Below are 13,473 nucleotides of genomic sequence, written 5' to 3'. Positions count from 1 at the left end.
CGCATTCACGATAGATTCCAATCCATGACATTGTTTCAAGAATTGGGCCAGAAAGATCCAGTGGCCTACCATTTTTCCATGCATTTAGTGGGTGTGACGTTGTGTCTGCATTCCGTGGCAAGGCTAAGAAATCTATATGGCAAACATGGAATGTGTGTGATGAAGTGTCAGGGACATTTACCAAGCTCAGTCACTGGCCCACAAGCGTTGATCATGATGACCTCCAAATGCTGGAGAGATTTGTGGTCATAATGTATGACCGATCAAGTGCAGCCACATCTGTGAATGATGCTCGACTGCATCTGTTCGCTTCGAAGCAAAGACCATATGATGCCATACCACCAACAAGTGCAGCCCTCAAGGAACACATTAAACGTGCAGCCTACCAAGCAGGAGCTGTCTGGGGCCAAGCAACTGTCACTCAACCAGTTTTACCAAGTCCTGCAGATTGGGGATGGAAACTGCAAGGACAAAAGTGGTTGGTGAACTGGACAACACTTCCAACAATTGCTGCAAGTTGCCAGGAATTGGCAAAATGCTCATGCAAAAACAGCTGTACTAATGGCAGGTGCAAATGTTTTCGTCTGACACTGTGTTGTACAGCCTTGTGCAGCTGTGAATGTCACTGAGACCTTTGAGGCCCAATGAAGTTCTTTTGACTTGACACTGAAACAATTGTATTTTCAGACTTATTCTAGCCAAGTAATCGCTTGTAAAAATCGATTAAAAAAAACCATAAATGACTAATTAAAAAAAAAATAAAAAATTACAACATAAAAATGACAAAATAACAAACAAATATTTATCTATCTATCACAATTGGTGAAATATTTAGCCAAATATGCAAGAAATATAGTTATGACTTGATGATTTGGCGGCCATCTTGAAAAATGACCGCCATATTGGATTTTTGGATGGCCCCCATTCTAAAGTTAAAGAGATGACCCAGAAGAATGTTTATGCCAAATTTCATGCTTGTATCACAAAATGAACGATTGTTCCCCTTATTTCCTCTACTATAACCAGTGACAGGTCGTCGGTCTTTTTTCTTTTTTTTTTGTCCTTGATGTTGCGCCCCCCCTAGAGAGTTTCTGCGCCCCCCACTTTGAGAACCACTGCTCTAGTGGGTTGATAAGGTACTATCAGCACTTTGCGGTATAATGGTGCCATATTATTATGGGCTTTGAAGGTGAGGAGGATAATTTTAAATTTTATTCTAGATTTAACGAGAAGCCAGTGTAGCAAAACTATTACTGGAGAAATGTGGTCTCTTTTCTTGGTTCTTGTCAGGACACGTGCTGCAGCATTTTGGACAAGCATCAGAGAATATACCTTTTTTTTATATCTCACATAAGAGATCTCTAACTTTATGTTTTCCTCTGCTGCTGCACTGTACAGCCGTGGCCAAAAGTTTTAAGAATGACACAAATATAAATTTTCACAGAGTCTGCTGCCTCAGTTTTTATAATGGCAATTTGCATATACTCCAGAATGCTATGAAGAGTGATCAGATGGAATTGCAACTAATTGCAAAGTCCCACTTTGCCACGAAATGAAATTAATCCCCAAAAAGCCATTTCCACTGCATTTCAGCCCTGCCATAGAAGGACTAGCTGACATCATGTCAGTGATTCTCTTGTTAACACAGGGGAGAGTGTTCACAGGGACATGTCTGGAGATCATGTCTGGAAGCTTTAAAAGGAGGGTGGTGCTTGAAATCATTGTTCTTCCTCTGTTAACCATGGTTACCTGCAAGGAAACACGTGCAGTCATCATCGCTTTGCACAAAAAGGGCTTCAGAGGCCAGGATATTGCTGCTGGTAAGATTGCAACTAAATCTACCATTTATCGAATCAAGAACTTCAAGGCGAGAGGTTCAATTGTTGTGAAAAAGGCTTCAGGGCGTCCAAGAAAGTCCAGCAAGCGCCAGGACCGTCTCCTAAAGTTGATTTAGCTGCGGGATCGGGGCACCACTAGTGCAGAGGTTGCTCAGGAATGGCAGTAGGCAGGTGTGAGTGCATCTGCACGCACAGAAAGGCGAAGACTTTTGGGTGATGGCCTGGTGTCAAGAAGGGCAGCAAAGAAGCCACTTCTCTCCAAGAAAAATATCAGGGACAGACTGATATTCTGCAAAAGGTACAGGGATTGGACGAATGGGGTAATGTCATTTTTCTGATGAATCCCCATACTGATTGTTTGGGGCATCTGGAAAAAAGCTTTTCCGGAGAAGAACAGGTGAGCGTTACCATGAGTCCTGTGTCATGCCATCAGTAAAGCATCCTGAGACCATTCATGTGTGGGGTTGCTTCTCAGCCAAGGGAGTCGGCTCACTAACAATTTTGCCTAAAAGCACAGCCATGAATAAAGAATGGTACCAAAACATCCTCCGAGAGCAACTTATCTAAACCATCCAAGAACAGTTTGGTGACGACCAATGCCTTTTCCAGCATGATGGAGCACCTTGCCATAAGGCAAAAGTGATAACTAAGTGGCTCGGGGAACAAAACTTTGACATTTTGGGTCCATGGCTAGGAAACTCCCCAGAACTTAATCCTATTGAGAATTTGTGGTCAATCCTCAAGAGCCGGGTAGACGAACAAAAACCCACAAATTCTGACAAAGTCAAAGCATAAATTATGCAAGAATGGGGTTCCATCAGTCAGGATGTGGCCCAGAAGTCAATTGACAGCATGCCAGGGTGAATGCAGAGGTCTTGAAAAAGAAGGGTCAACACTGCAAATATTAGCTCTTTGCATAAACTTAATTTAATTGTCAATAAAATCCTTTGACACTTATGAAATGCTTGTAATTATACTTCAATATACCATAGTAACATCTGATAAAAAGATCTAAAAACACTGAAGCAACACACTTTGTGAACTTCAATACTTGTCATTCTCAAAACTTTTGGCCACAGCTGTATAGCTGTGTGCAGCACTATTTCCCACATGCTTGCTCGTGTTATTGTCCATAAAGTTATCATCCAAGCAGACAGTCAGACCTCATCGTTTCAGCTGCCGTTGATATGTGCCAGTGGCATGCAATGCAGTTCTCTATCTTTTACTCCTTACTCGTTGGAGCTTGTGCTGGGAATTAGTCTTTTCAATGAACTGAAACACAAGGATCAGTGCACACATTTTTTACAAAAACACAATCTCTGGTTTGTTTAGTCCTTGACTGCAGCTCAGAGTGCTAATTCCCTCTCTATGACCTGAAACACAGGTGAACTTAGTTTCAACTAGTTAGATGAGAACAATCATTAATGGAGGATATTAATGAGGGGTAGGGGTAGTCAGTGAGTTCTGAGCTACCCCTATTGAATATAACTATTTTTGCAACACTTGACTATTAAATAAAACATTTAGTTATACTTCCTAATGGAGACTTCCAAGACTTTAATTGTGCAGGATAGGCTGCATCAGACATTAAAAAGTACTACTATGTTCTCCCCAGAGAGTGTATCCATACAGTTCTCTTCTTTTCAAGGAGTAATTTGGGTGGCTGACTGACTGATAGGTCAACTGAACTGACCTGATCATTTCAGGTAGTGATTCAGTTCAGTTTCTATAACCAAATGATTAATTATTTTTGAACAAAATATCCGCTAACAACATGAGTGAGATGTGTGTGTGCGTTCACAAACAAAGCAACATTTGGTGGTGAATCTGAGCTTTGAGATTTTTCTGAGATTTTTCTGTTACCTTGAATTACTATTTTGTGAACCCAAAGTTCATATGTAAGCAGAACATAACCACACTCGCAATATATTATAATATAATATATATATATATTATATATATATATATATATATATGGATTTTGAAGGTCCAGGTGGCTCAGAGTGATAGCCACATAGCCTGCAATCATCTGGATTTGTTCTAACATTCATAACATGACTTGTGTAAACTGAGTAGGGCAGCAACTCCCATCATAGGCACGGCTGAAAAAGGAGCCATGGTGTCGATGGCCTCCAGCAGGTTAATGATTACACACCCTGCACTATAACAGAGAGACAGACATTGAACCTCTCAGTGTTTTAACTTTGGATGAACAGCAATGTCAGGACAGCGAGTGTGTGTGTCTGACTTTGAGGAGGAAGCTAGAAAAGTTCTTCCCAAAGCTGTGTATGACTACTACCGCTCAGGAGCTGATGAACAAAGCACATTGGCTGACAATGTTGCTGCCTTCAAGAGGTATGCATACACACAGGCGCTCACACATACAGTTAGTTAAACACTTTGTTTTTAGTCCGGCAGCAATCACACTTGTGCATACTTTTATTATTAATTATCTTATACTTTTTTACAGTCTAACTGCTTGCTGTTTCCGATAATTGTATATATACATATAAACAAGTATTCATAATTGTTTATATATATGTATATATATATATATATATATATATAAACAAGTATTCATATTTTGAGAATGTATCTGCTACTAGGACGATCTAATACAGTTAGCTGTGGCAGGACAGCGCCTTTCACGGAACCCAAGGACACTTTCATATGTTTTGTGAACAGTTTAGAAAAGTAAAAAGTAAATCTACTTTATATATAAATAGATGTATGTAGGGCATGACCACAATGCTCATAATCTCTTTTAAATTTGTTGCAAGACTGTGTTAAGTCCTCGTATTGATCTGTGTGAACATTAAACTCTTTGTATGTATGTGTGAGCTCTGTTTTCTTATCACTTTTCTAATGCAAATATCCCAAATCATACCAGCTCTATCTCTCCTTGATTTTTCTCCCTGAAAAGGTAATACATGTATTTTTCTTTTCTCGTCGTGACTATTGCAACATCCCTTTGTACATGCCTTAGTCAAACCTTAGGAACTCGTTTGCTGCTTGTTCAAAATGTTGCTGCTCGTATCTTGTCTTTGTTGGTTGTCTGTAGGTCAAGGCTGGCTACTCAGGGTGATCAAATATTGTATTTCAGCCATTTTTCGCCATGGATTTTATGAAGCACTTTGTAACATTGTTTAGATAAGTTTTATACAAATAAAGTTATTATATTTATATTTTTTAATTTATCAGATGGCAATTGATCATATGACAGGTTTAAAGCCTAACAATTGACAAACTCTGTCACGATTAACTCATTGTCAACTCAGGGGTAAACAGTGTAGCAGTTGAATCCAAGGAACTTATCTTCAGACAAAAAGCAACAGAAAAAAACATTCGTCCATACTGCTTGTGCGGTGTCATCAAAGTGTCCACAAGCCACACATATTCAACTCGAAACAAGGTCATTTCCACCGTGTTTTACACCTAAAAGTGGTTAAGCTAGCGGACATTAGCATTTGTGATGGTCCCTGACGCCGAACCTGTCTTGTATTGGATTCGGCTGCTCCGGCTGCTACTCTGCTTGCCCCTGAAACTCCAGCACTGTTTTGTAGACTCAAACACTTCACCCACTCCTCTATTGGCGTAGGGGTGAGTAGATGTGAATTATCATTTGGGGGTGCACTATTCCTTTAGGATGCAGTTCGAATACATTTTACGAGGTTATCAAAGGCGACCCAACCATTGCCATTTCATGTTTTGAAGGAAGCCGTGTGCCAGATTTGAGTGGAAATGCTTCCCAAATTGGATTTTATTTTAAGGGAGGGAAGTGTTGGAAACTTAAACTGGTAGGTGGGTAAACCTATAGGAGAGCAAATAGGTAAGTTACCAAATAAGATACAAGTTCCACAGAGACCAATATTGGTACTTGTTTGTTTTCCTGCATTTACTTAATAGTAAAATATAATTAGGCAAACTTAGCCCCTCATATACAGTTCGGCATCTCTAAGAATGCTCTTATAATTTGTGGATTAGAGACTAAATGAAAGAACAATAAACCAGAGAACAGTAAACCAACAGTGCCTTGGTATTAGTAGTATTAAATTGCACTTTGCATTTACACTGTGTGTGTGCGTGCACGTGTGTTGTGTGTAGGTGGTATCTTGTCCCTCGGGTGTTGAGGGATGTTTCTGTAGTGGATCTGTCTGTCTCCATGCTGGGCCAGAGGCTCAGCATGCCTCTCTGTGTGGCAGCCACAGCAATGCAGAGGATGGCTCATCCTGAAGGAGAAACAGCTACAGCAAGAGGTATACAAAACTGTAGAATGTTGAATAATAGAGATTCAAACTGTAGAACTAATCTAGTTGGTTACACATAGAATTCAATTTTTAAAGGTCTTCACAATGTCAGCACGGCAGCAGTCACAGCATGCTAAACAGTGTTTTTTGCTGATTAAACATGCACATTATCACCAGATAATTTTTTTTCTAATTTAAACTCCACCACCAAACAAATAATGTACATTTCATTTTTCATGTTTCCATGCAACTGTATAAACATTAATTAGGGCCCGAGCACCGAATGGTGAGAAGCCCTATTGAAACCGTAAGGATTTTTATTTGCATTGATTTTCAGAACCAAAAATATAACACAAAATTAATGTAAATGAAAATGTCTGTCTATGTCTGTCCATAACCAGTTTTTCCACTTAATTTAACCACTCTGAAATAAATCATTAACATCAGAAATATAATGCATCTACCCAGCATGCCGAACTGTGGGAACAGGGATGATGCTGAGCTCCTGGGCCACCTCTACTATAGAGGAAGTGATGTCAGCAATGACAACCTCATCGAGTGCTGGGGGTGTCCTGTGGCTGCAACTTTATATCTATAAAGACAGAGAGCTCACACTGTCATTGGTTCGCCGTGCAGAGGAGGTGGGCTACAAGGCTATCTTTGTTACCGTGGATACGCCATACCTAGGAAGAAGATGGGACGACATGCGCAACAGCTTTCAGCTGCCCCCACACCTTAGGTAGGAGTCGCACCATAGCAATTACATTTTCTTAAATTACCAACATGGAGACTACAGAGTGTGTGTGCGTGTGTGTGGATGTGCGCGTGTCTAGTATGTCTAACTTTTCAACAGCTTCCCTGGCATTCTCTGAGGGAAACTATGGCCGTGACAGTGGTTTGGCTGTTTATGTTGCAAAAGCAATCGACCCCACCCTCTGTTGGGACGACATTACCTGGCTGAAGAAACATACAATTCTACCTGTGATTGTGAAAGGAATATTGAATGGTACGACACACACACACACACACACACACACACACACACACAAAATAACACACAGTTACTCCATTGTGCCATGAAAGTAAGACTATTGGTATTAATTTTCATTTCAAAGTTGAATTAAAAAAAAATGTTTACAGCTGAAATAAATGCTGTTATATGAAGCAAAGAAGATAAAGTTACTTAAATTATCTGTGAATATTTTAGAATGTTTTTTTTTTTTTTTTATCAACACATCCTTATAGTTTGTTTCTGACACATCATGGTCAAAATGAACTTGTTCAGCGGTTTCTGTGTGTGTATGAGGACTGGAGTGGCGTCTGGTCTGGATGGTGGATCGTGGTCTGGATGGTTGCTGACCATGGACTGTGATTGCAGCGGGACTGCTTGGCATGTCATGTTGGGGTTGTCCTTCGGGATGTCTACCTTCATCAAATGCTCCTAGAGACTTTAATCTTTAATCTTGAAGACTTTAATCTTGATGATGTTTTCCTGCACGTGGCATCTATTGCACTTCTGTCCGTCCTGGGAGAGGGATCCCTCACATGTGGCTCTCTCTGAGGTTTCTACGTATTTTTACCCTGTTAAAAGGGTTTTTAGTAGTTTTTCCTTACTCTTGCTGAGGGTTAAGGACAGAGGATGTCACACCCTGTTAAAGCCCTATGAGATGAATTGTAATTTGTGAATACGGGCTATACAAATAAAATTTGATTGATTGATTGATTGATAGGTGAGGATGCTGTCAAGGCTGTGAACTATGGTGTCAGTGGCATCCTAGTGTCCAATCATGGAGCTCGACAACTGGATGGGGTTCCTGCCACGGTCTGTGTGTTTCTTATACTTTATGGTCAGAAATTGTATAGCCTTAACCTATATAACATCTAAAATGGACCTCTTTCTATTTTTCATGGCTGCACTGTGGTCTCTTAAAAAAGGTTCATGATGTTTTTCACTATATTTCTTATTGTCAACAAAACCAGTGAAAAAGGCAGCTTAAATTTTTTTAGAGCATCTCTCATTGTGTCATCCTCCTGTTACATTGGAGAATATCCTTGAATATCTTGAAAGGTGCCACCTTGTAGTTGGGTTTGAAGTTGAACAAGGTTTTAGCTTAAACTGGAAACTGTACTGTTGGGGTTGTAAGTCTGGATAATATTTTCCAATTCAAATAAATTCAATAACATTGAATTGATAAAAATAAATTAAATTAAGTTTCCCTTTTTATAACAGTTTCAAACTGTTTTTTAACAATTCCAAACGTCAAAACAACTGCAGCTTTGACACCTGCTTTTCACTTCCTCTCTTTTCCTCTTATATCCCACCCTCACTTTTCTTGCTCAGTGAGAGAAGTTAGCTTTAGCTGGTCATGTCAGGACTTTAATTCTGGCCTGTAATGGTCTTGTGTTGTTTCACATTGCTGCTTTTAATGAGATTACTGTTTTTGAATTGCCCATCCAGAAAAATAAAAGATGTAAGTCTGTCCAATCATGCAACCTTGTTTTTTGTGTGCGCAGCTTGATGTGTTAGATGAAGTGGTAAAGGCAGTGCAGGGTCGCTGCGATGTCTACATGGATGGAGGAGTGAGGCGCGGGACAGACATCCTTAAGGCCTTAGCACTGGGAGCTAAGGCCATCTTCATTGGTCGACCAGTGCTCTGGGGCCTTGCTTGTCAGGTGAAGCACAACACTTATCTACAGACTCATTAGCCTCAATCAGGAGGGGGTATCGAGGCCCTGTTCAGACCTGGTATTAACATCTGTCCTGAGAGAGTTTTTCATTTCAGACCTGATGTGATGTCTCCACATGCATCTTCATTTACCACTTGCGATCAGATCTCTATGCAATATTCTTTAAACATCTATGTCATTGCTTTTCACATAAACTTGAAGGTGATAGATTTTAGCCAGTTTGATTATAAAGACATGGGTATTTTGCAGTGGTGTAAAGTAACAGAGTAAAAGTACTTCGTTACAGTACTTAAGTAGTTTTTTTGAGGATCTATACTTTCCTTGAGTATTTATATTCATCAGGACTTCTACTTTTACTCCACTACATTTAAAAGAAAAAAGATTTACTTTTACTCCGTTACATTGACATTGAACACCTCGTTACTCGTTACAAATTAAAATCTGAATATAATTGTCAATCTCTCATCATGATATTGGATTATCTGGACTGTGCATGTTTGCGCGAGAACGGACGGTGCCTCTCGAGGATTACCTGAGGGCGGGACGGGAGATAAGCCGTCAACCGGACTACCGGGGGGGGGTAGTCCAGCGCAAGACCCTAATCGTCCGGAGGAAACCTTGTTACGAGTTGTACTTCCTCTAGTGTCCAGTTTGATCGTCTTCTTGGCATTCCGCCATGGCCATGACCATCTCTGGAGGGGCCATTCTGAGGACCTCACTAAACCATCCAATGGGGAGTAGCGATGTGTGTACAAAGGGCAGGGATGTGATCAATGCGAGCACATTCCCCATCCATTTATTCCCTTTAGAATTATACAGGTGCTAATGCAGGAGCTCGTTTCAGTTCAGTCTTTATTATTCGGTCTGAAATTTGGCCTGTTCTTCTCTGTACTAGCACTCTGCAGTTTGTTAACGAAAGAGAAACTATCTTATTTTGTTTGCCTAGAACTTGTTTCCTTTTGCTGAGCTATCATAAGGGAAATTGTGTATCATTCATGCTGCTGATTAGAAAGTGAAAGGTCCAAGTTTAGTGATATTTACAGTTAACAATTTTTTAGTGGTTATACTGTGGTCTATTATTGATCTTAGGAAGAGGCCCTTGTTTATTCTGTTGTGTTGGTTATTTATTGTCCCTAGAAGATCAGATGCACTAGTCCAATACTATTTGAACCTCAGCATCTGGGGTTTGAATGTTTACAAATATACCTTATATGTATATTTTTGTTATAATTTTTCAGTTAGTTGAAATAAATCCTGATGAGAATAATTTTGGGTTGCTTGTGTCTGTATAGGGCTACCATAAAAAACACTTAGCATGTTTAAGTTTGGTACTTGTACTTTTACTTTTGATACTTAAGTACATTTCAACACCAGATACTTTTGATACTTAAGTACATTTAATATGAGCTACTTTAAGACTTTTACTCAAGTCATTTTCTTACGGGTGACTTTTACTATTACCGAAGTCACTTTCAGGTAAGATATCTGTACTTTTACTCAAGTATGGTTTTCAAATACTTTATACACCACTGGTATTTTGTCAATGGTCTGTATATATGTGCATTTGTTGGTGAGACTGAGGAGCAAGGATGGACACAATGCACTCAGGTAGTGTTACAATGATATTCAGATTTACTTATTTGCCAAGGACAGAAAATCAATTTGCGGTGGTCATTGTTTTTAGCTCAGGTCTAGCTCGAGGGTAAAAAAATGGAAGGTAGGCAGTTTTAGTAATGTTTCAAGTTATGTCCTATTTTAAAGAGCCATTAGGTGATCTGAATTATCTTCTTTAGTGGAAAATTAAGGTTAGAAGATTGTGTTTGCTGGAAAAAATAGGTGAAGCTGTGTTACCAGCATGTATGTGCCGTTTATTTGAGTTTAATCGTCTTATCTTTGGAGAGCAGAGTAAATAATTATTATCACTTCAGAAAAACCAAGAAGTCTGCTGAGTCTTACTGCCTACCATCCTTTTTTGACTATCGAGCTAGACTATCTCACATTTATGAATTAGTCTCTCTGAATTGAACCTCTTAGAAAAAGTGCTCCCCAGATGGCACTGTCTGAATGTGTGTGTGAATGGGTGAATGGGAAAAAACTGTAATGTAAAGTGCTTTGAGTGGTCATCAAGAAAAGAACAGTTATAAATAAATACAGACCATTTCACATTTAATCAGGCAGCTGCCAAAGATCAATCAAGTCATAGGAAAAACTTTGGGGACTGTAAACATACTTGGGCGGTCAGAGGATGTCAGCTGAGTGGATGGTCCTTCACTGGTGTCCAGGAGACATTCGAGTTTTGACTGCTAAAAGAATATACGTAGCCACATTTGTCCCAGACCACCTTTGAATGTAGTCCTGATGATAAGATCTTAAATGTGTCCTCAATGAATTTACACCAGAGCTGACCACTTGAACTTGGATCTCTCCGAATGAATGTCAATACCTGGTCTAAACAGGGCACAAATTATTTGAATGGTTTCTTGTATCTGATTTTCTAAACTGAACAATTACAAATTCACTACCAATGGATATGAAACCTAATTATTTGGACTTCAATTTTGGTACTTAGCATGAATCAAAACGAATGCCAATGTTGGCTTGAAAAGTACATTTTTAAATATAAACATAGACTATCTACATGTTCTTTACAAAATGACAATCTATGATTAACTGTAATTTTGCATGCTAGAAAAGAAACATGTTAATTGAGCATGTGAATTTGTGCCCAGGGGGAAAAGGGAGTGACTGAGGTCCTTGAACTTCTAAAGGAGGAGCTGCGACTTGCTATGGCACTGTCAGGTAACACACAACCACACGCTCACACACACACACAAACCAATACCCAACAAATTTGTGTAAAGTCCTCAAATTGAACTGTGAAAAAGTGTGTGTGTGTGTGTCTGTGTCTGTGCCTGTGCGCATGTCTGTGTGTGCGCGCGTGTGTCTCTGTGTTTAGGTTGCCGCTCCGTATCTGAGGTGAGCAGGTCCCTGGTCAGGAAACTGGATTTTACCTCCAGGATGTGAAAGAAGAATCTGTGGTTGGACTCACAGGACAATGCAATCTTGATGGATCCCTGAACCTGAATCATTTGTTACTCATTTGTGCCATAAATTGTATTATATCATATGAAAAGGTTTTTACTTTGACTTGTTACTATGATATTATCCTAAAGCTGTGTCGTGTTATAGATCTTTAGAAATACAGGAGGTCCTTATTAAAAATCATGTTTGATGTGACTAAGGAGCTTTGCAGTGTATTTAATGATATTGTTCTCATTCTCTGTCATCTTATAGCACCACTACTACTACTACTACCACTACTTCTACTATTACTACTACTCCCAAAAAATATGTAGCACCAACTTCACATGGGCTACACTGTAGCCGCCACAGGCCCATGTGGTGATGAAAGAAATTGCACAATATGACATGAAATGGCTACACCCTAACTACTATAAAATCCTGAGGCATCGTCTAGTTGAGAGGCCCAATCTAAATTTGAGTTACAAGATATTGTGATGACAGGATTTATGTTGCAACATAAATTATAACAATACATTTTATTTTATTGTGCACACGTCAACACTGGGCAAAGTGACTCCAGCCTCCCCCTGTCCAGAGCTGACAACCTTTAAAATCCCTACTCATGTTTAACACAGAAAGAAACTTCCAAACTTGTAGAGTCCAAAACAATGAAAGACATAATGATCTGTGTCAAATTGCATCACCAGCGGTGGAAAGATAAATCAAGTCATCATTGAGGGACAGAAGTCTCTATGAGCTGAGTGAGAAACCTCTCTTCCTTCAGATATACAACCACAGCTTTATACAGGCATATGGAATGTGACCGTGTCCACCTGTTCTCCAACTGCCAACAGCACCCTCTCCATTGCTTGACTGCAGTGCCCCAGCTTAACTCCATGTCTCAGAGGATGCCATCCCCACTGAGAAACACACTTCCAAGGTTGGAATTGCTCAATAGAGTTTAGTTTTAAGATCGAAATGAAAATCAGTCCAAAGCCCTGTCACATGTTTACACTGAAAGGTATGACTAGGTGTTCTAGTGTTCCCACTATACAATTACAAAAAGCATAAGATTTCTATATTAGGAATATATTTTAAAATATAGTTTGTCAATTTTGATTATAGAATGTGCAGAGAACTTTACAGAACACAAGTATAATTTATTACATTTTTATGAGTAGCACATTTGCAGGGTAATGGAAAAGTAAGTGGATGTCGAGATCTGGCAGCAGGCGGCGGGTCAAGGAACGGGGAGATTGAGGGAAATAAAATCGCACTAAGAAAGCTCATAAAAATCATTAAAGGACAAGGAAACTTTGCAAAAGGATGGAGAAGGTTAACCTCTCAGTCACTATTATGTTAACAGTTGAAAAGACAAAAGTAGTATTCTCCACTGGGAAAGGATTAGAGGAAAGGCTTTCAAGCTGTATGGAAATACTTGATAGGTGGTTGAATCATTTAGATTCTTAGGGGTATCTCTCTCATCTCAATGAAACTTTCAAAATCAAAGGGAAGGCCCATTGCATTGGAAGGAAATCAATACTTAAATAATTAATCAATAATTAATAATCAAGAGTGGCAGCAGCACGTGAATCAGAAGATATGAGGCAGACAGAGAACAGGACTGATGACAAAAATCTGACAAGACAAATCAGACAGTGTAAGAGTTAACTGAC

The 13,473-nt window shown here is 39.5% G+C and overlaps 1 protein-coding gene across 2 annotated transcripts; it reads left to right on the top strand.

Moving 5' to 3' along the window:
• The first annotated feature begins 4,019 nt into the window (after nucleotides 1-4,019).
• On the top strand, nucleotides 4,020-12,010 carry hao1 (hydroxyacid oxidase (glycolate oxidase) 1). Of its 2 annotated transcripts, none has more exons than XM_053444065.1 (8): nucleotides 4,020-4,193; nucleotides 5,943-6,094; nucleotides 6,722-6,824; nucleotides 6,919-7,091; nucleotides 7,816-7,907; nucleotides 8,600-8,758; nucleotides 11,503-11,572; nucleotides 11,730-12,010. In XM_053444065.1, the coding sequence occupies exons 1-8, from the start codon at nucleotides 4,057-4,059 to the stop codon at nucleotides 11,795-11,797; spliced, it is 954 nt and encodes a 317-aa protein (XP_053300040.1). In that variant the 5' UTR covers nucleotides 4,020-4,056; the 3' UTR covers nucleotides 11,798-12,010. The 2 variants fall into 2 exon arrangements, with proteins under 2 accessions (XP_053300040.1, XP_053300039.1); XM_053444064.1 differs by having other exon boundaries at nucleotides 4,021-4,193; nucleotides 6,554-6,824.
• The last annotated feature ends 1,463 nt before the right edge of the window (nucleotides 12,011-13,473 follow it).

This window comes from Pleuronectes platessa, chromosome 16, assembly GCF_947347685.1.
Source record: "Pleuronectes platessa chromosome 16, fPlePla1.1, whole genome shotgun sequence".
Lineage (NCBI taxonomy): Eukaryota > Metazoa > Chordata > Actinopteri > Pleuronectiformes > Pleuronectidae > Pleuronectes > Pleuronectes platessa.
The sequence above is the reverse complement of the archived record's forward strand: the minus strand, read 5'-3'. Positions and strand labels throughout refer to the sequence as shown.

Excerpts from the sequence above, each read along its gene's own strand:
- hao1 (XM_053444064.1), top strand. The coding sequence starts at position 4,057 with ATGTCAGGACAGCGAGTGTGTGTGTCTGACTTTGAGGAGGAAGCTAGA. Across the intron at positions 6,095-6,553 it reads AGAAACAGCTACAGCAAGAG|CATGCCGAACTGTGGGAACA; the intron begins GTATACAAAACT and ends GCATCTACCCAG. Across the intron at positions 7,092-7,815 it reads TGTGAAAGGAATATTGAATG|GTGAGGATGCTGTCAAGGCT; the intron begins GTACGACACACA and ends ATTGATTGATAG.